The 27,803-nt window shown below is 43.4% G+C and overlaps 1 protein-coding gene across 5 annotated transcripts in view; it reads left to right on the top strand.

The window, feature by feature from the left end:
• Positions 1 to 1,309: 1,309 nt before the first annotated feature.
• The window catches only part of gphnb (gephyrin b), a gene marked incomplete at its 3' end in the record, with an annotated part of 107,190 nt that continues 80,696 nt past the window's right edge, over positions 1,310 to 27,803 (top strand). For 2 of the 5 annotated variants that reach the window (XM_080491144.1, XM_080491145.1), the window contains exon 1: positions 1,386 to 1,504. In XM_080491144.1, the coding sequence (XP_080347270.1) occupies positions 1,441 to 1,504 (64 nt within the window). In that variant the 5' untranslated portion in view covers positions 1,386 to 1,440. Of the gene's footprint in view, positions 1,505 to 27,803 lie in introns of all 5 variants that reach the window. The other 3 variants (XM_080491141.1, XM_080491142.1, XM_080491143.1) reach the window with 2 other exon arrangements.

Below are 27,803 nucleotides of genomic sequence, written 5' to 3'. Positions count from 1 at the left end.
TAATGCTCTGCAAACGCAAAATGACAAATTTGGACGTGAAAAATGCAATTAATTGCAATTAATTCAGAAGAATTGTGCTATTATCTAATTAAAACATTTTAATGGATTGACAGAATTCATTATTTTTTACCCGATGGCCACGGGACAAAAGTCACAGCGCAAAGAAATTGCCATGTAACATTGTCAACGTTGTTGTATATTACATGTTTACTTAGTATTGCGTAGTAAAGCACATTCAGTATAAAGTGATTGCTCAGCTCTGCCTCCACAGTGAGGCTGAGGTACTGATTCCCTCACCTGTTGCTTCCTCCTTTGGATTTTAGTCAAATTAGCAAGAATATGTTATTGGTGTATATGAAATATGCAAGCTGGTGTATTCTTTTGGTAAAGTAAGGCCTTATAAGATGTTTTATGAACATTAGATCTCTGACAGACCGGGATAAATGTTAAGGAACAGTCAATTCAATTTGAAGAGTTCGAATCTGAGGCTGCAGGGTACAGCAGCGGTTAGCACTCGCTTCATGGGGAGAAACTTCTGGATTGAAATATCAGCCGGGCCTTTTCTGTTTGGAGTTTGCATGTTCTCCACATGTCCCCCACCCCCAATCCCCCCACACCCACCCCATCCCCACAACCCAAAAGCTTGCATGTGAGGTTAATCAAAGACCCTGTAGATGTGATTACCCCAAGGTGTGGATGTGTGTGGCTGTCTATCTCTGTGTTTGCCCTGTGATGAACTGGTGACCTTTGTTTTTGCCAAGTAAGGCCTTATCATATAGTGTTCTATAAACATTGGATCCTTGACAGACAGTGATGTGTCTCCAGCTTATTTGACCACGAATTGTTCAGTAAGTTTGGCGATTTCGATGAAGAAATGGTGGGATTAAAACAATCAAACAAAAAATACCTGAGTTAAAGATCCACATACAAATGTTATTTCTATATTTTATGAATGACAACAAAAGGCATCAGAAATGTTGCCTCGGATGTATCAAGGGGAAAAAAACCCGAGTGACATCTGCAGACTGTCTCCTTAAAAGCTTTCTCGAGAAATAATGGTCTTCCTAAGAATTAATCTCGGATCCACACTACTACCATGGCAGGCGGCCAGCTGAGTGATGTGTGCGGTTTCCGCGGCCCCCGCATCCTGCGCGCTTATCTGTAGGTGTCCCGATGATCGCTCGACTTTCAGCTCGTCTCGTCTGGCTGTGTGTTTCTCGCTCTCTCTCTCTCTCTCTCTCTCTCTCTCTCTCTCTCTCCCTCTCTCTCTCTCTCTCTCTCTCTCGCTCGCTCGCTCGCTCTCACTCTGCTCCAGTCTTCCTCCATCTCTTCCTCCCCCCCACCCCCCACCCCCCTCCGTCCCTCTCCCCGCTAAGTTCGATGAGATCGGCTCTGGGCCCTGCCGTGAGTTCTCGGTGCGGGGCGACAGCGCTGCTGAACATGGCGTCAGACGGGATGATTTTAACGAACCACGACCACCAAATCCGGGTCGGAGTCCTGACAGGTGAGAGCAGGAATGCCTCTCGGTTCTTGAACGTTTCGCTCGCGTCTCTGTGAGCGTGTATCCGCCGGCTGTGCGCCCGGATCTTCATACATGTTGGCTGGGTTTTTTTTTTTTTTTTTTTTTTTTATGTCGGCTTTTCTGTCTCTGCTGGGTTTTTTTTTTTTTTTTTTTTTTGGCGGTGTCTTGAAGTCGACGCTGATTTCTCTCTCCCTCTCTTTCTCTCTCTCTCTCTCTCTCCATTTGATCTCTGCATTAATGTTCACGCTACATGGCATCCGCCGCTTCGTGCGGTAATTGTGGCGCTTCTGCATCGGTGTGCGTCCGCTCCTGTGGGCTTCTCGTCGAGCTCGTTTTTCCCCTGCTGGAAGAGGAAGAAGCGCTTAGTTTATGTGTATTGAATAATTCATGTGCCTATCTGCTTGTCAGAGCCGAAAATTACAGCTGACCGTGTGTTGTGTCGCTGCTAAAGATGCCCGGGCTATGGATTGCGTTATTGACACCCAGCTGACCACAGCGGTTTTCTGAAGTGGTGCTCACGACAGTTGCTGAAGGTGGATGTGGTGCGCGCATCCTCTGGCCTGTAGGAGTGTGGATGATTTGGAGGGGGGGGGGGGCGCATGTATAAGAGGTCGGATTTTGTGAATGACAGCGCGGACGGAGAAGTTTATAGGACATATGGTGGAGGTGGTGGTGGTGTTCTATCTTTATTTATTTATTTATTTATTTTTGCGGGGCTGAAACACGCATGAATCCTCCTGACATTCCTGTAAATGCGGTCGCGATGACGGCGCGTCTCCAGCTCGCCGACACTGGAAACGTTTTGCGCTTGGATGCAATGTGCGGTTCTGAAGCGCCAACCCCCCCCCCCCCGTGTGTGTGTGTGTGTGTGTGTGTTGGTGTGTGTGTGTGTGTGTGTGCGCGTGTGTGAGAGTGTGTGTGTGTGTGTGTATGTGTGAGTGTGTGTGTGTGTGTGACTGTGTGTGTGTGTGTGTGTCCAGCCGATTGCTTTGTCATGTTTGTGATCGAGCTGAAATCAGCAGCAGTCATGATCTGAAAGTAAATTCAATCTTTTTTCGTATGTGTGTGTGTGTGTGTGTGTGTGTGTGTGTGTGTGTGTGTGTGTGTGTGTGTGTGTGTGTGTGTGTGTGTGAATGGCGGGGGGGGGGGGGGGGGGGGGCTTGATAAAGGGTGTCCAAAGGAATACCCCCCCTCCATCCTTCTGCTTCTTTTCCTCTCTCTCTCTCTCTCTGTCCATCCTGTGTGAGGCTTGGTCGATCAATATTTCATGAAATCACACACACACACACACACACACACACACACACACACACACACACACACACACACACACACACACACACACACACACACACACACACACACACACACACACACACACACACACACGGTATTCCTCCATATGGAAATCCGCCACGGATGAGGTGGTAGGCGGTGTGTAGCGATAGAGAAATGTCTGTGTAAGACCCTCTACTGAAATCTGCCAGGGAAACCCCCACCATTAACAACACCACAACCACTCGTTTCCTTCATCCCTCCTCCTCCTTCTCCTCCTCCTCCTCGCTGGAGGAGAGAGGCAGAGCGCTGTCCGCGGTGCTGAAATCCAGCGTCACTCACAAATCAGTGCGGTACTGACCCCACCACGGTAAATACTGCATGAGATAGATGCACCCGGGAATACAGAGGGGGATCAACCCATTCCAAGTCACCTCTATCCCCCTGCACTGCCATCACTCTATTTTTTGGTGTGTGTGTGTGTGTGTGTGTGTGTGTGTGTGTGTGTATGGCAGGGTGGGGGGGGGGGGGGGGGGGGGCTGCATACAAGGAGTTTGCAGTGATGTGGAAGAAAATAATCACCATCTGATAAAGATTTGGTGTCTGAAGAAGACACATAAGCAATCTTTCCCACTGGTTTCTGTAGGTGTCTGCTTGCCGTATGTTTCTCACCAAGTGCAGGTCAGCGTAGATGCAACCCTTTTTAACACTACATTAAAGCCCACGCCACATTAGAGGGGGTTAATTTCTCGGTGTCATCAGTCACTTGAATCCCCAACTGTATCCCCAGCGTAGTGACAGATTGCCAGTTTGATCTCGCTGTGCAGTGTTGACAATTCCAGCATACATATGCCGATGTTGAGATGTGCAGGGACACAACCGACAGGCTTATTTGTCTTTTTGATGTATTTGTGTGTGTATATGGAGTATGGCTTGCACTGTCAGGGAAAGAAAGCATCAAAGGAGTGTGTGTGTGTGTGTGGGGGGGGGTAGAAAGAGAAGGGGATAAGATAGCAATAGGTTTCTATGTTTTACCTGACCCGTAGCCTTTTAAAAATCTAATTATGACGGGATTTCTCGTAGCTACAAGGTCCACTGCTCGCTCATTGTGAGGATTTTCTTTTTTTTTTTTTTTTTGGTGAGTTGATGTTTGTTGACAGCAAAAAACTCACCTGCTGTGCTGCCATGCACAGTCAAAGCTCCAAATATACTGGTTAGCAGAATCTGTCTTCAGACTCAGAACATTGTTGCCACACCTCAGTCTTGTATATCTACAGCGTTGGTTCCGTTAGCCTGCTGTGGTATGTGTCCTGTGTGAGCAGAATGCTAATGAAGCCCGGAGCAGTGCTCAATCTCGCTTCCTGCTCGGGTCAAAGGTCGGCTGTCCACTCCTGCATTTAGTCACGGGGGAGCAGATGAGACCTTGGCTCACCCTCCTCCATCACTTAGCCCCACATCCCTCCAGACAGGTGACAGAGCCTGAGGGATATCTCTGTTTAGACCCTGGGGCCAGGGCAGGATGGCTGAGGCTGTGTGTGCGTGTGTGCGTGTGTGTGTGTGTGTGTGTGCGTGTGTGTGCGTGTGTGCGTGTGTGCGTGTGTGCGTGTGTGCGTGTGTGCGTGTGTGCGTGTGTGCGTGTGAGCGTGTGAGCGTGTGAGCGTGTGAGCGTGTGAGCGTGTGTGTGTGTGTGTGTGTGTGTGTGTGTGTGTGTGTGTGTGTGTGTGTGTGTGTGTGTGTGTGTGTGTGTGTGTGTTTCTGGAAGTCTTTGAAGAGAAGGTGGGGTGTTTGTGTGGACAGTGAGCTATGAAACGGTATAATTGGGGTGAACGTGCTGTCACTTGTCAGAGATGTTGCATTGAAATTGTGAGCTTTGTTAGGAGTGGATGAAAGCTTCCTTTGTTGCGCTCAACCTATCGTGATCTCTGTTTCTTTCTTTTTTTGTTTGTTTTTCCCGTCTACCTGTGCAACACAGGTGTGTTTTTGCATGTACATGCATGAATGTTCACTGGCTAAATTCCAGCCACCTGTGTGTCTTTCAATTCGGCATTAGTTTTATTGTCGTGTCCTCTTGGACCTGCCATTGGGTCTCAACCTTTGACCAGACGGGCAGGCACCTGCGCTTTCCTTGTTTGCAGAAAGATGCAGAAAATTTGTCTCAAAAACTATGCAGAACTTCACGGAATTGTTTGATTGGTGGTCTTGTTCAAGATTAAATAATACAGACTCATAGTCAACCAATTAGGCCTCTTTGTGCAAGCTAACCCATTAGGACCCGTGGTGATGCAGCTGTTAAACGTGCATTGAAGTGACATTCAAGCATCAAATGTCACTTCACACATCTTTATTTATTAGGAGTAACACACTAATATCAGAACTGTATTCTATGTGGTCTTGTAAACATGGTGCATGTTTAGGAGAAATGGATTTAGGTTTCTTTTGGGCTAAATTGCCAATGCTATAAATCTTAGTTCATTCATTCATTTTCATCCCTAAGGTGGAGGTTGGGATTGTGGTGTTACGCTAAAGTACTGGTGCTCCTCAACAACTAACCAACTAACCAACAGTTGCAAAGATCTCTACATATCCTGTCTGTAACTTTAATGTTAACTGAATCACCAGGTTTCTCTGAGACTAAAGCAAAATGTAACTGTATTATCTTTAAAAACGTGACAATTGATGGCAGATCACAATAGATTGAGTTCACCCAATGAACTATTTGGTGCCTCAAAATAATAATAAGGAATTCACAGTGTTTCACCCTTTTTATTTATTGTTTTATTCAAAACTTTATTGTTTACTTCCTAATGAGTGTTGCAGTGCACATTCATGATCTGTGTGTGTGTGTGTTTGTGTGTGTGTGTGTGTGTGTGTGCGCGCACATGCATGTGCTCTTTGTCTTTATGCACTAATACTGAGCTCTGGCTGGAAAACACAGCTTAGCAAATCTCCCCAGCCCCAGATATAGCTACTGTATGCATACCTCCCATGATCACACATTGAGGGAGGGAGGGAGGGAGGGAGGGAGGGAGAGAGAGAGAGAGAGAGAGAGAGAGAGAGAGAGAGAGAGAGAGACTGGCAAAAGGCATCCAGTGGCTTTTAATCTGTATAAAGCCTGTGTGGGACCATACAGTATGTTACACGGCGGTGCTCCATGTAGTCCATGCATACACCATAGATGCTCTTGGATGTGTGGCTTGATTCACAGCGTATAGAAGACTCCATTGATGATGACTGCTGAGTGTGTGGGTTAGCTCCAGCCCGTCCTCAAAGAGACTCAGATGCACACCCAGCATCGAGCTTCCGATAAGCAGCCAGGGCAGGAAAGCTCCACTCTGCGACAGACAACACACATTTCTTTCCCTCTACCCTCTCTCTGCATCAATTTCTCCCTATCCCTCGCTCTCTGTCTCTCGCCTTTTTTCTGGCTCTTTTTCTATCTCCCTTGGTTGTAACAACTGAGAGAGGCTCAGGGACGTGTGGGCGGCTCTCTATAACTTACATGTCTGTCAGAAGACATGAATTGACAGAAGGCAGGCCTCCCAAAAACAACCATATTTAGATCACTCTCTCAATCCCTCTGTTAAGTAGAACTAATTCTCTGACTCCCTGCAGAATGGTTGGAATCTTTCATTTTGGCCTGGTTGTGGTCCATTTTTTAATCGTATGTGGGCTACATTTTCATTGTAATAACACAAATGACCAGCCTGGAAAGTGAATAGAATTAGGTTTTAGGAGGGAAACAACATATACTTTGGAACATACAAATACCTTCACTGCTTTTTAGAACAACGCATGCTGATTTTGGCACATATTCATCCTCCCTTTATATGACTTTATGCCTTACATGCTTAATATTGGACCGTGGGATGAAACCAGAGTATTTGAACATCACTGTGTGCGTGTGTGTGCTCATAAGGATGTAAACGTGTACGTGCGCTTGCTTGTCTGTGTACTTCTTAGGCTGCAGTTGGAATAATAACTATTTAATCTGCTTTTCCACAAAATCTAATCTCTGGAGTTTGTCCCAAGCTCACCTTAACAGCTCAGGCGCTAAAGAGGCTCACTAGAGAAACAGGAGTCGACCCAGCGAGAGGCGGCCCCGAGTGCCAGAGCAACCTGACCAAAAACTAAAGGACACCGTCATCATGTTTGGATGCCAGATTCTGAAGCGTCTTACTGTTTCTTCCTGAATGAATTTACTATTGGAGAAATTCCACACAAACCAGCCAATCATTGTGCTCGTAATAGTTTTTGGCTCACTAATGCTCAGTCTTTATTGGTATTTCTGCTTTGGGTTTTACATGAGAGCAACACTGATACTCGATATAGAACTCGTCCTTTTTCATGACAAAGTGGTTGCGTTGTGTGACATTTTATGTTCTTTTGTCCTCTGATCCGTTAAGCCTCTTATTCTAGAAATAATTGCGATTTCACTCTATTTATTTGTTTAGGAGGTAGGGTTTCCGCGTTTCTTGTGCTCGTTTTGTATTCCCTTGTGTTTTAATGGTTTATGTAGTAGTTTCAAGCCCGTTCTCAAAATGGGACTATTCTTGAGTCTTGTTGTGAGGCCAGACTTGAGTGTTTCTGTGTGAAGTTTGCGTGTTAACCCCATGTGTACACTGGTTTTATACAGGTTTGGTCCAACAGTCCAAAAAGAGGTGTTTTTGGCGAATTGGTGGCCCTCGGATTGTCTCCTCGCGTGATTGTCTGTTTCTCTGTGTTTTCACTGATGAACTGGTGATCTGTCCACAGTGTAAACTGCCTCCGTACCTTGTCAGCCCAGATTTGGATAAAGCAGTACACGGTGGATTAATATTTCATACTTTGATATAAATGCAGTGGTACCGCCAACAACAAAGAAATGCTTGTGGGATGCAGTAAAGGCATGAAGTCCTGCTTGACTCAAGTGCATCCAAATATAACACAAATGAGGGCTGGAAGGTTATTATCATATTTGTTTTAGTTTTTTTTGGGAAATGCGATTGAGGAAAACAAGACTTTGAAATAATGTGTTGTAGCTTTGCCAGTTTTTACTGCAGTGGTGATGAAATAAATAGATAACCTTATAATTTCAAGGAAAAAAAGGGAACTAACGTGATTGCAGAAGGACAAAAATGCATATAGTCACTTTTGTTATGCACACGTGTTCATAGTGGCACCCCAACCCACACCTGAAAACGGTGTGAAAGAATAATCATAAATGGATAATTAAAAGCATGTGTATGTGATTGTTGTGCAGAACTTAGATTATATAAAGCAGGTGAAACTGATAACCTGTACGTATGCGACTGAAATTATATTCAAGCTGCCTGGATTTGTTTGCTTTTAGTCACAATTATAGAGAATTTAATAAAGTCAGACCAAACCTTACAACCCAAACAAGGAACAACGGATTAAGGAAAAGATAACTCATTACAAGATAAGGTAATTCCATTACCCCAGGTCCTGTGGTTGATTCCCTAAATTAAATCACTTCAGGTGAGCACACTAAGCAGTGAGCAGAAATAGTCGAGGAAATTGCGATCTCTAAACAACATCAAAATCTAATGAGAAGTGAGATACTCGGGCTTCATTACAAATAACACTGGGGTTTAAATGACTCTTCAATAACACGTTAACATTTGTGCAGACTCTCATTCAGCGACGTAACATACCTCCATCCCCATCCATATACGTTGTAAACCCTTTTGTCCAACTCAGCGATGATGGAATCTGAATCAAGGTGAAGTCACAGTGGACCAGTACGTCACAGGGGCAGAAAGGCGAAGTTATTTCGAGCCGGAATTTAACCTCAGATATTTGTTTTTGGTTTGTGAGGGCAAACCGAAGAACTCACAGAAAACCCTCGCTCGTACAGGAAAAACATGCAAACTATTCTCGCCATGAGACAAGAACTCAAGACCATCTTCTATACTTCGTTGCTCGACTAAGGGTTGAAATCTGCTGGAGCCGATCCCGAATAAATATGGGTGAAGCCTCAAATGTGGAAGAAACAGCAGAACCTGTAGAAAGCCACTGTACATACAGGGAGAACATGTAAACGTGCTTGAACCGAAGATGTTCTTACTGTGTACCACTCTAGTACCACTACACCTACATGGAGTAACACTCCATTCACTGGCAGGCGAAAAGTCCCACTGTACCTTCTCTAACAAAATGCCCATCACGCCTGATAAAAAGGTTCTCGTCATATCAGAATGGATGATCTCTTTCATAAATTTTAACATTTCAACGTTTAATATTTTCAACTCAAATGGTTTTACAGTGATTGGTATGTGTGTGTGGAGATCGTGTGGAAGCCAGGAATAATTTTCCCACAAAGGAGGAATAACTAAAGATTATCTGGAACAAACTGAACTAACACTTCCTCTCATGTGAGGTCAAATATTGAGTGTAACTCACCTGTATGAATGGTTGTTAGTGACTGGAATGCAGCTCCCCATTTAACTGTTTAGACAAGTGAGTTACCATGTATGGTAACATCTGGCTCGTGTCTGGCTTCTTGCAAATTAATAATGGAGAATTGATGACAACAGAGTATGTAAATACTTGTGCTAAGCAATGGGAAAGATGTTTGTGATATTATGGAAATTGATGACAATTTAGTGCATGTGCACTGTGCAGATAAAAAGTATATACCTTTTTAAACATGCACATTTAGCTAATTTCTAAAGCTATGCATTGGACGACAGTGACTATAGTAAGTAAATCTCTAATTTGTATTTAAATTCCATGTCTTTCGATGAGAGATCTGTAAATGGTTAACCGAAGCCCACCAGGATCAGACTTTGACCTGGCCCTTTGACCAGATGTACAGCTTTGGCTGGTAAGTGAATGAGTGGAGAAAATATGCTTTAATGTAAAGTTGAGCTTCTCGTTGTAATGTCAACACTCATGTATGCTGGTGGGAGCAAATCCCATATCCATCGACAATATTGTTCACAGTAATGCTAACTACGGTTAAAAGCAATCTGTCTTTTTAGATTTCTCCACAAACCAATCGAAATAAATATTGTCAGATTCCAATTTAGGATAATTAATGTTGCTTTGTCTGCATCTGGCTGGAGGATGACAAAAATACTCCACTAAAGATACCAAGCGGCCTTAAAAAAAAAAAAAAGGTGCTCGTGAACTCCCTCATGGCCACTAGTCTGTCTCCCATTAGCGTCGCAACATTATTATTCGTCTCCATTTTCCACTCTGTTGAACCTGAGACAGCCAAACGTAATATCCCGACAAAGCTGCCATCATGACAGGATAACAAAAACACCAAATAAATGTTAGCATTCGGTTCACTGGTGAGATAAAGATACGTGGTTTGGATGGGAATCAGTGAGCCCCAGGCGTGCGTCTACCCACTAGCATGATTTTATTCCTCCCTTTTCCTGCTTTGACCCAACTCTGTGTCTGCGTATAGTTGAATCATCTCCGAGCTGCTACCGGGGCCATCCCTCGCAACGCTATGTGGGCATCTGTTCAACAATATGCTAGTTTGAGAGGGATACACTTGGAACAGAAGTGCTATGTAGAGAAGAGAAAAAAAGCAAACTGGGCAGGAATTCGTTCCTGCTTCTGATTTCTCATCTGATTCCAGTGTTTTTGGATCTTTTTTTAAGCCAAATTTGAGTGTTTTTTTTTGCTTCGACTTTCATGGTTGTTTCCCGCATCAACATCGTGTTGGTTTGTAACTGTAAATCCAGAAATACTATTAATATTGTAATCCCAAAGGCCAGAAGGACAAAATGGTAGCGTGATTGGAGAACAAGCACACACCTGGATGGTTGGTGTGTTGTTTCTGTGGACTCTGCAAATATCTGAGCATTTTTATTTGCAGGTGGTCAAGCAAGGATTTATCTTTGTATGGGTGGGGCTCATACTGTAGCAGTAGTTCAAACACAGGATGACCCTTGTTTTGCTTGTTCTTTCTCTCACTCTGCAACACGCACACACACACACACACACACACACACACACACACACACACACACACACACACACACACACAGTGGACAGCAGTAAGGCGGGCAGACCACATGACCAGAATAGACAATACAGGATCAGGGACACGAACGCAGAATGAGAATTAAGTCTTCACTGCAAAGGAATTATTTTCAGTGTCGAGTAGTGAGGAGTGGAGTGCTTGTGTTGGGGTGGGAGCGGGTGACTCTCCTCCTCTCCTTTTGGCACAGACACCCCTCTCTCTCTTTCCCTCTTCCCTGTCTTTGTCCTGCTTTTTCTGTCTGCTTTTATCGCCCATGGACGTGATTGTTGCTTTTACTATGAATAATCTTCAGGTGAAAGAAGTGCGTTAGAATAAGAGGCAAATGATATTTGGAGGATGAGGCATGGGGGGGGGCTCCTCTACACACAAAAGCTCTTGTTTTCTCTCAAGAGAAGAGCTCCGTCGGGGCTCCCCGGAAAGCCATTCCCAGACTGGATGTGTAGGTGTTGACAGAGAGTTGGTCGGTTCCCATTCCCTCCTGGCCTGAATACTGTTACAGTCTGTCACTCATTTGAGGTGATAAGAAGGTCGTCACAGCCAAAAAAAAATAAAAGCATGATTGTGCTCGATATTTGCAGGATTAAGCTTTTCACTGCCAGGATTTGCTTTAGTTTGACTAATTTCACCGGACAAAGCTTGAAATGAGATAGAAACATGCAGTCACATAGAACTGTACGATGTGCAACAAAGGAAGGCGTGTTAAACTTGCTCTCTTTTTTTTTTTCTTCCGAAATAAAGACTTTGATTGGCTGCTTTTAGTCTCAGTGGACTAAACCAAAATTTTAATTAGGACTAGTCGACCAGTCCATACAATAAAACAGTCAAAATATAGCACAGTGTATTCCTGAAGCCTGTATCGATGTTAAATGCAAACATATCTTGCAAAGTCATTGTTACGGTGAGCTATGTTGGGTTTCTCTCTCTGACTGTGTGGTATGTGGTGCTGTATGAATAAAGTTGAATTGAATTGCTATCTTCTCAAATGATATCAAAGCAGCAGTGTTAAACCACATAAATAAAAGACTGATATTTCCTGTGCCGACGAGTGAGCAGGTGGACATTTAACCATTTGGTAAACTAATGGCATGCATTTCCAGTATTCACTGGAAATGCAAAAAGCGTGTTGCACGTCAGGCAGCCTGATCCCTGCAGCCTCCAGTGTGCCTGCGTCCACAAACACGCCATCAGTATTGATTTGATGCTAATGTAATTTCACTAGCAAACGTCAGGCTAGTTTTAACTGTAGCTTCCTCAGTGTATTCTAGCCAACGTGAGATATAGAACTCCTTCAGCTATGAGCTGCCCGCTGGTTTAATGTCATTATAATGTCATGCACAGTTCGCCTGACTGTAATTCTACCACATCAATGCATTCTGACAGGTATTGATTAGAATAAAAAACCCCAGGGTTTCCAAAAGTACCTTCTTTATTATGGACGTTCCTGCCATGTTTCTAGCCTCCCCTGTCAGTAAGAACACAAACTTCAGGGAAAAAAAGGGCTAAAAGACAACTTTTTCAAAATGATACTTTTTTTTTTTTAAACCATTGAAAAATACAAGTCAGCAATGTTAATGCATTTATTTAGCTTTTTTACAATTACAGTTGCTTCCCTAAATATACAAACACCTTCACCTTTTGATCTACGAATTGATAATTGAGTTGTGAAATTAATTTGAATCTAATTTCAATTTAAAAAAAATCCCATCATTAGGAAATGACTTTAGACTTTAGACTTTGCTTTATTAATCCCTTGGGATGACTCCCGTCAGGGAAATTTGAGAAAATGGGATGCAAATTGAAATGTCTATTTCATTAAAGTATTTCAACCTCCTGCTCGCAATCAAAATAATGCCTAGGTGCATCCTGTTCACTGAAATTGACTGTAACATGAATTGAATTTGATTGGATGTGTGGTTTGGCTTCACTATAATGTTTTGTTAAATTGGGAATTAGAGAGGGGGGTCCACTATCTGGGTCACTCAAATAAACAAAGCTTTGGATTTGTTGCTTATTTAGAAAGAATAACGGCCTTTGGATGCATCGGGTCGCTTCCTAATCTGCAGAATCATTAAGCCAATACATCAATAAGTCATTAAATCTGGGTTAAGCTCAGTTAAACCAAAGGTTTTTGAAGGACTGTGAAAGTATGGCAGGAGATTATTCAGCCTGAGGAGTCAATATGTGGGCTGAACTTCAAGCACCATCTCTGGTGATAGGAGGGCTGGTGGTAGTAGTATCATGCTGGATGAGTGAGAGATTATCTTGAGAAAAGACGAGGAGACTAGTCACATGTTAGAGAAAGATTCATGTGACCAAACACGGAGCGGCTCTTGAAGAACGACTGGGACTGTTGAGCTTTCAACACAATTATGACTCAAACTATAAAGTCAAAGATGATGCTGGAATTGGTTCAGGACAAATGTTTGATTTGATGGGGGGGGGCGAGGTAGAGATAAAGGAAGGTAACTGCAATCAATCGCATTTTAATCACACCTCAGAACTCCATAGGAAAGAAATTATTTTGATCCTGATATATGAATTAATCAAGAAATAGACTTACATTTATTTACACAACTAAATCATTATTAAATTGTTGTTTCAGGTGGTGATGATGTGGAGAGGATGAAAAGGACTTTGCTGATGCCTTCTTGCTCGCATAAAAGTATTTATAATGGAATTGGTAGCATCAGAATCGCAGCTCATCTCTGCAGAGAGCTGCCGGAGAGCGCGGGTCAATGTGCTCCTCCCCGAACAGAAGAGTGAAGCTTCCTATATCCCCAGGGCAAACCCCTAGAAAATGACATGTCAGAACATATGGTTTCATTTAAGGGTCTCACACAGACTAGATGACAAAACAGGAAGTATTTGATAGACTACAATATATTCAGTTTTTTAAACTCCTATATCAGCAATCTTGTTTTGCTTGATGTTAGAAATAACCCCAGTGTTCGCTCTGGTGGCCATGCTTCTATCTCCACTTCAGCAATGAAGTGACGCCAAAGACTTGATACGGGAATAAATGCAAATATTGCATATTTTGCACACAATTTTTGAAGGGAATTTTTTTTTCTTCTTTTTTTTTTAAACTGAAACTTTCACTGAACCAAGCTACACACTCACATGGGTTTTATGCATCACGTCTGCCAGTGTTTTTCGCTATTTTCCACACGGTGGTTTGTTGCCTGCAGACCTGGCGAGTTGGCATTGAAGCATCCCCAAGAACGTGCCAGAAAGAGGGACGAGGAATTGTATCAAAATATGTCCCAGTACAGTAGACTTATCAAACATATTTTTAGCTTACATCCTAAATTACTCCGAGGATGTCTACTTACTCTACTACAGAGAGACAGCCATTGGGGTCGGTCTCTTGCGATAACCTGTGTGAGAAGTGAAGCTGCTGAGTGATGGCGATAGAGATTGAGATAAAAGATAAAGTGGCGGTTTTAACTGATGAGTAACTCTCGTGGCTTCCTGCTGCAGGATCCCGTGTCCTGGTTTGAGGTGTTAATTAGGGCTGGGGGGACAGACTGAGCCAAGGATGGAGGAGGACAGATTAATGGGGGGAAAAACCGAGAGAAAGAGGAAAGAATGTCATTGATTCATCAGTGGACGCCATGTACTGCCTTGCTGCCTCGCGTCTTTATCGGCCCTCATCTAATAGGTGTCTGAAACGTGTACCTCTCCCATGTCTCACTCCGGGTACGAGGTCAGTCCGCTTGTATCTTGCATCTATCACACGCCGACTGGCTGCTCTTGTCACTGGGGGGTTCTAGTTGGGAGCAAGGGGGCTATGCTTACAATGCTAACTGCCTTAGCAATAGAAAGGTGGTGCTTTTGCCACGTTGGAACAGTAGAAATGAACAACTTGATCATATTAATTATATTAATACAAACAGAGGTGGGCTATTTTCCCTACTACTTGTGTTTGTGACTTACACAAAACACACAAAACTATTTTTAAGGGAAAATTCACAGTTTTTGCGTTTTTTGTTTCAGAAAATGTTCACATTTACATGGCAACGTTTTGAAAACGATGTCTGTTTACACAGAAATGGCGGAAACAATGTAGTTAGCATGTCAGGCCGTTTGGGCTGTTGGTTGCTTTTGTAAAGAAACCACACACACACACACACACATGCGCTCAGAGAATAATAAGCTGTAGACATTAACAATGGCGAGTCCACGGATATTCGTATGGACTGATGACAAAGTTCGATTGCAGACTTACAGATTACAGAACTATTTACACGGCCGTGGTTCGTGCACAGTAGCAGCATTTCAGAAAGGTGGCATTTAAATCTTCATATGTCTCTGCATTGAGTTTTATTTTGAAGGGTCCTACTTTCATCTGTTTGAAAGAATGTGCAATGTAAACAGTGTCGTTTCCACAGTAATATTTACCACAGCATTTCTTAGAGGGGGTTTCAATGATGAATGTGTGGAAACTGCTGCTCTGAATAAATGTGAAACGTTGACGCACCATGAGCCACTAAAGATTTCCATCCCCCCTGATGGACGACCGTCAGTGACAGGAATCAGGAGCTGAGAGAAGGACAGCGACAAGAACGACTTCTAAGATCTTCTGTGTCGTGAAGCAGCTATTAAATCTGCTTTCCTACAAGAACGGACTGGCAACTTTACTTATGTCGGCATCACTCGGTACTTCAACAGAAAAAAAGAAACTCCAGTGTAGTCTGAAGAGATTTGAGGTGTGAAACACACGAGACAAGAAGAAACGGCACATGCCAAAGGGAAGCTATGACAAGTGAATGAATACTTCAACAAGAGCAACATTGGTCTCCCAAAATGTGTGCAGTTGAATAACACAGAGTCTTTAATGTTCATTCATACATGCAAATAACACCCAACACATAAAGTTGTCTTTGCACCTTAGAGGACGGTGTTCATCAATAGATATTCATGAAGCTGCCATGACAGCATATCTCCAGATGACTTGGTGGTCAGGTCTGTTTTCTTAGCAAAGATTGGCACAACATAACTTCAGTTAATTGGTGACAATGTGATGGCTTATTGGTTTAGTCTGAAAAAAAAAAGAAAAATCCAGACTCTCTGTTCCCACAATGATTGCTGCCTGTGTTTATAAGAACAAAGACAAGCGTCTGCTTGTGAGCAGCGTAGTGCCGTGTGACTTCTGGCTGTCACCCTTGGCAGCGGCCCTTCCGCTCCCTCCTGACACACTGCCAGGGTGTCCATTGGCCTGTCACTTGCTCAGGCCTCCTCCCTCCCTTCATTACTCCATGCTTCCTGGGGCCACAAGACCAGCCATGTTGAGGTGCAAAACATTGATTGATGTGTGTGACACACGCTTCTGGGAACCTCCGTCTTCCGAATTGCTTCTATTTTGGAACGCAAAGGTGACACAGTAAAGAAACAGGGTCTTTTTTTGGGGGGTAGAAATTATCCACAATCAGTGTGTTTGGTAGCTCTTGATGTAAAGAGGTTTTCGTCTGTCGTGTTTAAAGCCGCTGTAGGATTCATAAATGACAGTAATTATATCAGTCATTGGCTTGCTCACACATCTACATCAATTTCACTCATCAATTCCATATCAAGGGTAATTGAAATCGAGTTTGATGCATGTCATAAGACTTGGGACACCAGAGATAAATATAACGCACTCCCTCTCTCGCTCCCACTCATACACTTGATTTAATCTCAGGCCATCTTCCTTTTTCTTGCTCACTATTTTTGTCCCTGTCTCCTCGCCTCCCTTTCTTCGTCCACTTCTTATTTTTATTTTTTTTTACCTTTGCTGTCCATCTATGTTCAGCTCACTCCATCTCCCCAGCAAAGAGACGGTGTGAACACGGTGAGGGGAGCATGTGCCAGTGAATAATGGAGGAGGCCAGCTTCTCCCTAACAAGGTGTGTTTGATGGCCGGCCTCAGCTCCGTGTGTGTTTGTATGTGTGCGCTCGTGTGTGTGGTCAAGGTGTTCTCCCATTCTCCTTCTCCATTATTCAGCGTCGTGCCTTTTCAGTTTTTACCACAAAACCCTTTCAGATCATGGCACCTGGGAATCAAATGTTAATAGACACCCGCCCACACATAGCACACACATAGCACACAGCACATTTAAATGCTCAACACAAACACAAATGAGTTGGCTTGATTGACAGAGCCTGACGGCTTCGTTGCTCTTTTGGAACATTTTTGGTCTTAGAGCAGGCATGACTGGTGGGGTTTCACTCCTGGCACATGACTGTATTGATTTGAACTAGTGACTCTAGTGAATTTCTTCCTCAGTTTTGCTTTCACTCCCCTGATTTTATTATTTTAACTTCTCTTATTGTGGCGTATCACGTATACATAAGAAAATAAGACTCCATTCTCGGGAGCAACTTGGTGCTTCAAGTTAATTCATCAAAAAAATTGATATCTTAGTTCTCACCATCCCTTAGACATAACTGCACATTTCGAAATCATAACTAGAGCTGAAACAATCACCGATCCTCACAAAATCCAAATATTTCAGTTTTACACATACTGTGAATAGCTTTACTTTAAACAAAATAAGAGAAGACTTTTAAACAAACATCACAGTATATGTGCACCACTCTGCCATTTAATCAGCTCACCGGGTTCCTTAAATTGTGACTAATTCAGGTTAAAACGGACATTGTGGGGTCATCTTCATGATGAGTAGTTTTATCTCCATCGAATGTGATGGATTAAGAACTTATACATGTCAAAGAAGCCGGAGAGTTGATAACCAGCACCACGAGCAAGAGCAGCTGCCGTTCCCTGCAGGTTATTATAAAAATGCTTGAGTTGGTGAGGTTGATGTTATTGTCCATCAACTCGCACATGTGCAGAAGAACTATTTACCACGGCAGAGTTGTGCATTCCGCAGTTGCAGTGTTTCAGAAAAGTTGTGTTTTCCCCTGTTTACACGGAGACAGAGATGGACCTTTTTCAAAGTTTTCAAAGTTCTACCTCGGGCGCCATTTTTTCAAAAACTTGTGTTTTTAGCGCTGTTATAAACAGACACCCAAAAGAAAACACTGTGTATGGTTTTTTTTAACTTTTCAACTTTAATTTGCTACAATTTAAAAAATCAAACTGGGTCTCTAAAATGAAAAGAGCTCCCTGAGATCAGTACGTGACTCAGTAAGTGTAGTACACAAGATGAATAGTCCAGACAAGAAAAGGTAGAAGGAGGGGGTTCTGTGAACATGGTCAAGAAACAACCAAAGGTCAAAACACTTTGACCTTTGATGAGGTCAGGTGACTTGAACACGGATAAAGCTGGAACAACTGTTAGGGAGGGTGCACTGATTCACATGTAGTCAGATGAGGTGGAAATTGACAAGATTGATAACATCTTTGCTTTCCTGCATTAACCAGGCCCACTTCAAATATCACATTAGTTATGTGATGATAATAGAAAATATGTTGTGACCAAGCTGGAGAGCACAGCCAGCTGCATAAAAGTCCAGAAACAAACCGTAAAGCATGAAACTACTGTAGAACCGTGAACAATAACCAGACCTCAGATCTCTGAGTGGAATTCTTTCTGCATTGAATTTAATCTATATAATGTTACATTCATAAACTTCTATGCTGGTTTGTTTGTGGAGAGCAGAGCTGAAAAAATAGGCCAGTGACAGAAAATTAATCAGTCCTCATTGGGTCCCGCTGCTCCGATGTGAAGATTTGCTGCTGCTGTTGTTTTGTCTTTTATCATTGTTGAATATTTTTAGGTATTGGACAGTCAGTCAGACAAAACAAACAACAAAATATATATACACGGCACAAAAATAAAAAGAGAGAGAGATGACGTAAAACAAAGGTCCCAGTGTGGACATGAAATGAGGATATTGTGGTTCATCTGCGGCACAGTAACCTGTGGGGAAACCGAGCTTACCTAAAGAGATTCATAATGATATTGTTAACCAAGAAAAGAATCAGCATATTAGACATCAATGAAAAATAATAATTAGCTCGACACCAGGGGGTGGAAAGATGCATTTTGCATTTACATAATGTATTTACATATCAGCACCTCTGTCAGGAGTTGTGGGACTTCCCCTTAAAGCAGGTTTGACAAATGATGACAAGCCACAGCTTTTAATTCAGACCCGGTCAAACCTGAAGAACTCCCACAATGCTCTGATCCACCAGCAGCTCCCGTCTTGGTTGGCCTCGCACTGACATGTACATGTATGTGTGTCTCAACGGGATAAGTGATGAGATGTGTGAAATATGGCAAGTGGAGCACTCTATTAGACCCCCCCCCCCCCCCCCCCCCCCCCCCCAACCAACCCCCTTCGCCTCCAGGCTTCCCTTCTGCTCCACCGTACACAGCGGCCGGGAGAGAGACAGAGAGAGACGTCACTGTGGGTGTGCTGATGTGGTGTTGGTGGTGGATCTAAGTTTGATGTATTGGGGGTTTGGGTTTTCAAACGGGCGAGTCTGAGCCAAACACCCACCAGTGAAGTAAAGCAGGAGCGGAAGCTCCTTCCTGCATCGACCTCAGCTACCGTTAGCCCCGAGAAGAAGGACACGTATCCAACTGGCTACGTGCGTGCGTGCGTGCGTGCGTGCGTGCGTGCGTGCGTGCGTGCGTGCGTGCGTGCGTGCGTGCATGCGCTCTGACAGTGGGAAGCTGCAATGTAATTGCGGACACTGTCCAGAGGATTGAATGTAATGAAGGTAGCTGCTTACAGGCTTCTTCATTAGTACAGCCGGGCCTGGGGCACTCTGTGTGTGTGTGTGTGTGTGTGTGTGTGTGTGTGTGTGTGTGTGGGCATGTAAAATTTGGCATCTTGGGAAATAAGTGAAGTCGAATGGTTTGCACACATTCATACGCACACACATGTATCGCCTCCCACTCGCACATTAACAAACACATCAATAAACACTGGCAGTGTGTGGATTTTGTTGATTGTGACTTCAATCCGCAGGAGTTTGTCACTGCTGCGAGTTTGATACTTTAGGTTTGTCGTTTCCCAACAAAAACAACAACTCTTGAATGTTTTTGTGATGCAACACAGACAGATTTCCTGATTACAAACGTTTGTTTTTTTTGTTCTAATACCAAGTCTGCATTCTGGGGCCAGTGTGGTCTGCAAGAAATATCTTGATAGATAAATTGAAATGCAAAGGAAGCCCAACAGAATCTGAATTTACTGTTTTGAAAATGAAATGATCAGTATTTGCATTATGATGTATTTGTTTTTTTAATTGTAATATATAAATGACCCCAAACAAAAAAAATATATATTCGTATGAAAAGAAATTATAATCATAATAATGTCACAATGAAGGTAACAAAAGTGCATAAGCTTAAAGTAAAGCTGTGGCACAAAATTGTACTATTAACCATGTAGTAAGTAAGTCACAATTTGGCACATCTATCAAAATACAATTTGGAAACCTTCTGCTGTATGGAATCAAAAAGTAAATGTAAAAAGTAAATCGATGAAAGCAAACAAGTCACACACATTAACTTAGAACAGGGACTGGCCTCCACAGATGGTGAAATTTCTGCTGTAAAGTCGTCACTGCAGAGGCAGTTGTGCCTGGAAATGTTCACTTCTCCGTCAGTGTATTTTGTTTCTCAAGTGACTCACTTTTAAATGTCATCATCCATCCAGCTTTCTAGGAAGAACATGCAAACGCCCTCAAAGAAAAGCCCCAATTTCAAATTGAGTGCATGTCCTCTTGTTAAAAGATGAGTGTAAACTATTTCTATGCCCCTGCAGCAGCATGGAGAGCATGGAGCAAACAATTGTTTTGCAGGTTTAGTTGTTGATCAGTTTCTTCTTTGCTGCTACTAATGTTAAGTTCGGTGTTGTGGTTTCATTCTTTACCTGTTAAAGTGTGATAGCAGAAAGTCCCAGCCTGCAAGGAACAACAGCTGCAGCTTCAGCGTCATGCTGTACAGTCCGACGCTGCAGAGTTCCACTTTGCTCAGTTCCACTGATTTCACGATGATTGTTGGCACAATGTGCTTAAGCTGCAGCCGCACTGATCAGGCTTTTGTTTTGCTTTTTGACTAGCAGGGCGGGCATGAAAGGAGATTTGTGGGCAGGGAGTGGAGGCTGGTCATGGGAGAAGCAGGCGGTAGACCAGCCGAGGATGAGGCTGCCATCTTTGCCACATGCGGACCCTGTGAAGATGCAGTTTAGATTAACTTTCCACTTAGTGAACAATGTGTCACTTGCAATATGGCTGCCTCTCCTGCTCCCGAAATCTACTTGACACTTCTTTGTCCCAATCAGGGTTGGGGTTGTGGATGTGCATTTGGCCTGTCCGTCAAATCATTTGTTTCGCAATACACGGATGTGGCCATTTACTTTGATCTCAAACCAGACATTGATGCCGAACAGGCATCTGTCAGCCCAACCGTGACCTGTCTCAGAGATTGAAGCCACACCACCCTTGACTTCTGTCTTTTTCTTCTTCTGCCTCTGTTCTTCCCTCTTGTCATTTTCTTTAGTAAAATGTCACAGAGGAACAGGGAGAACATTAAGATTTCGAAAGCAATCAATACATGATGTGATTAGACCCCGGCACATATGATTCACTACAAACCCTGAGAGCTGACAGATAGAAAGCCTCACTGCTAATTTTGGACGATGGATCCATTTCAGAGCCAAACCACTTTCAGTCATTGCATCTTTAGTCATTTTGAACATAGCGAAATAAGCTAAGCGATTGCTTTACATGCTGATTTGTCTAAAGTGGCATCTGCTGTGGTTTTACTGGGGGAGTTCATTGCATCCCTGCAGGAGCATCTTGGAAGGATCAAGGATTTAAGAATGAGGACAATGTGGGTGATTAGAGAGGAAATTGATGAGCATGTAATTTCCTAAAAAATAAAAGACATTAGAAAATTCTTTGTTATATTGATATTCACCATCCAAATCCACCTACATCACTATGAGCACACCCTGGACAGGTCACCAGTCCATCACAGATCAGAGACAAAGAAACAATCACACAGATGAATCTCAAATGCGTGTTCTTGAATTGAGAACCCATACACGCACAGGGAGTACATGCACACTCCACACAGAATGGCAACCAATCAAACCAGAGAAATTCTCACTTCGAGGCGAGAATGATAACCAATACACTATTGTGTATTCCCCCAACGATCCTATATGCACCCATAATGGCTGATCTGCATGCATTGTGAGAACAAGTAGTAGTATCGCTACAACACGTGTTCTGTTTCTAATCACAGCAGTTAAAAGTGTTAATTCTAATGCGACTTGTGTATTTTTACTGTTTTGCACTCACCGATACTCCAAATGGCACCTACTATGTCTTATCGTAAACCACGACAGATGAGTGCATCCACTCATGCATCCCATATATTGCACTTGTACTCATGTGCTCAGAAAACACATGGTGCACATTTAGTTTGTGTACGTGTGCATAAACAGCTGCTGGAAATGCCACTGAGAGCAGGTTTGCCGTAGGCCCTCTGCCATCGAAATGTCATGCTACATGAGGAAAAAGCTACGATTACCCCCCAACACACACACACACACACACACACACACACACACACACACACACACACACACACACACACACACACACACACACACACACCCGCTCAACCTTCATACTGCGTGAACACACTGCCGACTGGCTATATGATAATGCAATGCCGGACCACAGACACATTCATCACGCCTGTTGTCATTAGAAACAAGCCTCATTATACTCAGAGCCTGTGATTTATGGTTAATATTCACAAGGGGTGTGGCGGCTCGTCAAGCCCCTCCAATCCATTGATTTCATTGAACAAGAAAAACATTAAAGGAGAAGAAGATGGAGGCAATGGAAGAGGAAATGCACGTGTGTGGGTGGAGGGTGATGTCGGAGCTGCAGGGTCATTCCAGTCATGGCGTGGGAAATGAGATGAAGGACATACAAGTAGAAAGTAGGGTGACATAATCAAGGTCTCTGTATTCCCCGGTGCTGTAGATTGTCTCTAGAACTTTTCAACGTTGCTTCATTAGTAAGTGTCCTTTCAATATTTATGGCCGTGTTAATAAAACATCAGTATGTGAGGCATTTGCGGAGAGCTGCTGGCTGTAGGTTGCTGCAGTCTTTTCAGTGATATCTGAATGATGAAAATGAGTTAGGTGAGTGTTTTACATGGTGCCAGATTGTCGAAGAGGATCTCAGTCCGAGGAACATCTCTTAAAGCACGTGATGGATTTGCTTCATCTCTGTGCAAGCGGAGGGTCTTTGTTCCTGGTGAATGTAACTGAATGCTAACTCTTTATAGATGGATGGATGGATGGGTGGACTATGAGATTGCAATGAATTACTGACAATCTGGGTCTGAACCAGTTTCTATGGCTAAGGGTGAAACATAGAGCAGCCCAAGCCCAGGATACTTTACGGTTTCAACTGTCAAATTGAGAAAAGAAAGAAAGAACATCCCTCGATCATAGGAGCGTAACAGCTGAACCAAAGTTAAGTAGGTCGATTTAAACAAAGAACATGCAAACTCCACTGAAACGGTCCCATGACTGGTCTTGAACCAGGGTTTGCTATGAAGAGGGAGCAGTCCTGATATCCAGAGAGAGAGAGAGAGAGAGAGAGGGAGAGAGAGAGGGAGATGGCGCAAACGAAAACATTCCTGTTTCCCCTACAAACTGTCATATCCTTCCAGTAAAACCAATTTGTAGAGTTTGCATGTACTTCCTGTGCGTGCATGCGTTTCACAATTTACTCCAGTTTGCGTCTAAATTCCAAACACATGCATTGGAGGTGAATTGCCTGCTTGTCAACATGCTTGGAAATGTAACTGTAAATGTGTGTGGTTGTCTATGTCACTGTTGGTCCTGTGATGGACGGGCAATCTGTCCAAGGTATACCCAGACATAGCCAGGTTTTAACTGGAATCTGCTTCAGCAGCCCTGAATTGCAGGAAGTGGGATACAAGATGGACGCATGGAGAGGTTGCAATGTACAGTGTGTGGATCAACTGAACCACGTGTAGAGATGGTCAGCCAGGTGTGAAGATAGTGTGTGCAGTCTGACTGAACTCTTTTCACCTTCATAGAACACAAATATCTGCCTCTCTCTGAAAATGCGATAACGGCGCTTGAGAGTTTCCACAATAAGAAAACTACACTGAATATCCCCCTCATTGAGTAGATATTCCATATTTTTTGGACAATTTATCCATCTCCTCTTGATGAGTTTTTGCATATAGAGATTTGAACACAGAGCCGAGATAAGAGAAGCCTTAATTAGGTTTAAGCAGACAACCCAATGATTAGATATCATTATCCAGACATCATGTTTAGACATCGATCATGGTAACTCCAGGTGTAAATGGAGTCTCAGTGATTATATTTTACATATTTCAGTATCTGATCTTTACTCCGGGATTTAATTTTCCCCTCTCACAATTATTCCTGCTTCCAGTGCATCTAATGCCCCTTTATTCTTCTTTTGTAGTTTTATGAATTTGAATGTGTGAGGTTTTCTATCTTTGTAATGCTGACCCCGTGATGTACTGGTGGATTGTTCATGTTGTATCCTGCCTTCAATCCACCTAATATGTACGTCTGTAATCTCAAAAATGTGTTAAACAATAAATCTTCCTTGAGCTAAATGTGCAATTGATCAGAGCTACAGGCTGCAAAATGCTGTTGTATGAAAGATGATCAAGACCCTGACAGGTCACTCTGGTTAAGCTTTGAAGATATTGAGAGTGGACAGAGTGAGACATATAGAAGGACTAGCAGATTGTATGTAACATGATTCTTGCTTCTGACAAAACTAAGATTGTGCTTTTTCCAGAACTTACTTCCAACAACTGTGTCCGCGGCAAAGCAGGCACTGCCCAATACCATCCCAACAGTAAAATGCAGTGGTGTCAGCATGTTGTTGAGAGAGAGCTGAAGGGCGTAAACAACGCCGACTGTGTCGAAGGTTCACCTTTCAACAGTTCAACGACCCTAAGAATACCACCAATTACACAATTTAGGAGTGGTTTAGAGAAAACTCTGTCAATGTCCTTAGATGGCCTAACCTGACTTGAACCCAGTGGACCGTCTCTTGAAAGTCTTGAAAATGGTTATTCACTGACAGTCCCCTGCCAACCTGACACGGCTTGAGAGGATCTGTAGAGAAGAATGACAGGAAATCCTCAAATCCAGGTGTGCAAAGCTTGTCACCTCAGACCCCAAAAGACTCGAGGCTGTAATCACTGCCAAAGGTGCTTTAACCGAAGACTGTACAAAGGATCTGTTCTAAAACTCTGCTTCTCTGTTTGAATAAGAGGTATAAGTCAAAATACTTTGTAGGCATTGTTAATAGGAAATGAAAGATGTGGCTGAAACAGTATCTGAATGGTCAAACAGCAGGTTTGGTTACTGATGTAATCCAATCTCTTTTGTCATCCCTCTCCTCTCTTTCTTTTGTCTATGCTTCCTTCTTCTTGCACACACACCCTGCCAGTCATTTCCCCATTTTTCAATTTCACCTTACTATTCCCTTTTCTATTTGGCTTTTTCCCCCTGCCCTCCCTCTTTGCTTTTAGACTATTCCCACTGCTGCGCCCCTCTCCCAGCTTCTGTGTTCCACCCTGCTTTCATCCAGTGTGAATTGCTTTCTTAATCCTGTCAGGGTTAGGCTCCAACTCAACCCTCCCTCAGCTCCACATGTCCATCTGACCACCTCTCCTCCTCCTCCTCTTCCTCCTCATCTTTTACTTGGGCTGGGATGGAGTTGCCTCTGATCTCCAGGGAGACAACGAGGGAGGAGGGTTTCATGAGCTGCGGTCAGGATTAGGTCCTGTCCGCCTGCCTGGGACAGAGCTGTCTCCCCTTCTCAGTCTTCCTTCCTCTGCACATCTGGTGCATCGGGTGGGTGGGAGGGGGGTTCTCGGCCATGCTGTGTTGTGTCGATTTGTCCTTGGCTCAGCGTGGTTCCCGGATTCTGGCCGAGCTACGTTGGAGTAGGTTTTGGATTTAAGCTGCGTCCCGGCCCACTCCTGTACCTACATAAATGAGCCAGGCTCCTCTTGGTGTAGTAAGCGTTAGTTGTTTAAGCCAATAGATTAATTATTAGCTGCAGTATTAGCGTGGGTTCCCGCAAATTTTTTGGGCCGCTTCTCATCATAGTGTTCTCCGGTGGCTGGCTCAGCAGTAGCAGGTGGAGTGTCGCACTCCTCGCATTATGTAACTCCACCCCAATTTAGATCTGACTTCAAATAAATGAAAATCAAGCTGCTGGTTGGCTCCTTTCCCCACGGATATAAATAGCATTTTCAAATCTTATCTGGAAACAGTGTTGTAGAGGGGAGAGGCTTTGAAATGCAGCCCGACGATTAGGATCCCATTGTTCCGCTGCACACCCCCTCCATTCTCCCGGCTGCTTACAGTAAGCCTGAGGATCTTTGTGTATGCGCCTGAGTGTGTAGTCCTGCACACGTGTATGCATTCATCTGCATCACAGTGTGATTGAGATAGTGGCTAATGGTAAGATAGCATGTGCATGTGCGTGGTTTCGTGGATTCGAGAGTTTGTGAGTAATTGGTGTGAGTGTGAGTGTGTGTGTGTGTGTGTGTGTGTGTGTGTGTGTGTGTGTGTGTGTGTGTGTGTGTGTGTGTGTTGCTGCTGGGTGTGTCTTTGATGATGGATGCTGTGCTTCTGCTGCTTACCCCACTGCTCCCCTCAGAATTAACAAGGTTGCTAAGATACAGTGGGCTTATATTAGATTAGGTTATCTGCTGTTATTGCTGTTACTATATTTTACCTAGCACCATGAAGCCTTTATTAATTTGGAAATTTACCCTGCCATGGAATGAAGATGCTGGTATTCGTGCACCATTGCTCCTCTCTTTTCCACTCCTCTTCTGGCTAGAAGGGGGGTTGTTGTGCTGAAAGCCCCCTAGTCAGATGTCTACCCCACCCCATTACAATCTGGAGGCGGATCCAAACCTCTATTCATCATTAAACCCATTTAATCCAAGGCCCGCGGCCCAGTGTTTCCGTTTGACACAGAACAAGCCAGTAAAATAGAAACAGTAGGTAGTGATATCACTTTGGTTGAGGCTTATTGGTGTGCAGAGGTGTTGTCCCTCCCACCAGTAGATGTCAGCCCAATCCAATGTCTGACCTCCATACCAGCCTCTCCGGAGCTGGAGGGCCATTGGCACTGTTGTTAGCTGATAAATAACAGGAAATATCGGAGATGCCAAATGTGATGTTGAGACAGTGAGCAGTAAATATAGTGTATACATTTATTTAACTTTTAATGAATCGAGCAGTGAAAGCTTTCATGTTTGGATGGTTGGAGGTTTCTGTGATGTGGACCTCTGCTGCTTGACTTCAGCACACCTCATATCCAAAACATTCAAGATTGCCAGAATTTCTACCGCGATGTTGCACGTGGACAGCGCATGCAATGTTATCTTTGTTTTATATTTCTTTTTTGTGTGTGTGTGTTAATGCATGCAGGCACTCTGTGCATATGAACAGCGTGCGAATGAGTGTGCATGAGAACCCGCTATAAGGGAAAACCCCATTAGTGTGGGATCTCAGGGAGATAATGAGTGCTGACTGCTTTATGTTGTGGAAATGATTGAGTGGAACATAGTAACAGTTTATGAATCCTTTCTGCTCAGGCTGACAGACTGATAGCATTTAGCCCGAGAGTTAGCCCACACACTGTCACATAGAGAATCTCGATGTTTTATTCCTATTTTAACAGCTCACATCCAGTGTTGAGCAAGTTACTACACATTTGTACTTGAATACAGTTGCTTCCTTTTGAAAAGTAGTTACATTATATATTTATTGGGAATTTAGTTGCACAAATTCAGCGAAACTGTGAAGTCGGACCAGCTCGTGTTTACTAAGAAACAACGTCTCTACTCGTGTTTTGTCAGTTGCTTCCAAAATCCAACTGTGTGGTTTTACAGATGTATCCCCTCTTATGGGATCAGATGTAAAAAAAAAAAAAAAAACCTTTGTTGGGAAATAGAGTTGACTATTAAG

This window comes from Lipophrys pholis, assembly GCF_963383615.2.
Source record: "Lipophrys pholis genome assembly, chromosome: 21".
Classification (NCBI taxonomy): Eukaryota; Metazoa; Chordata; class Actinopteri; order Blenniiformes; family Blenniidae; genus Lipophrys; species Lipophrys pholis.
This window is presented reverse-complemented; position numbering and strand designations above follow the sequence as displayed.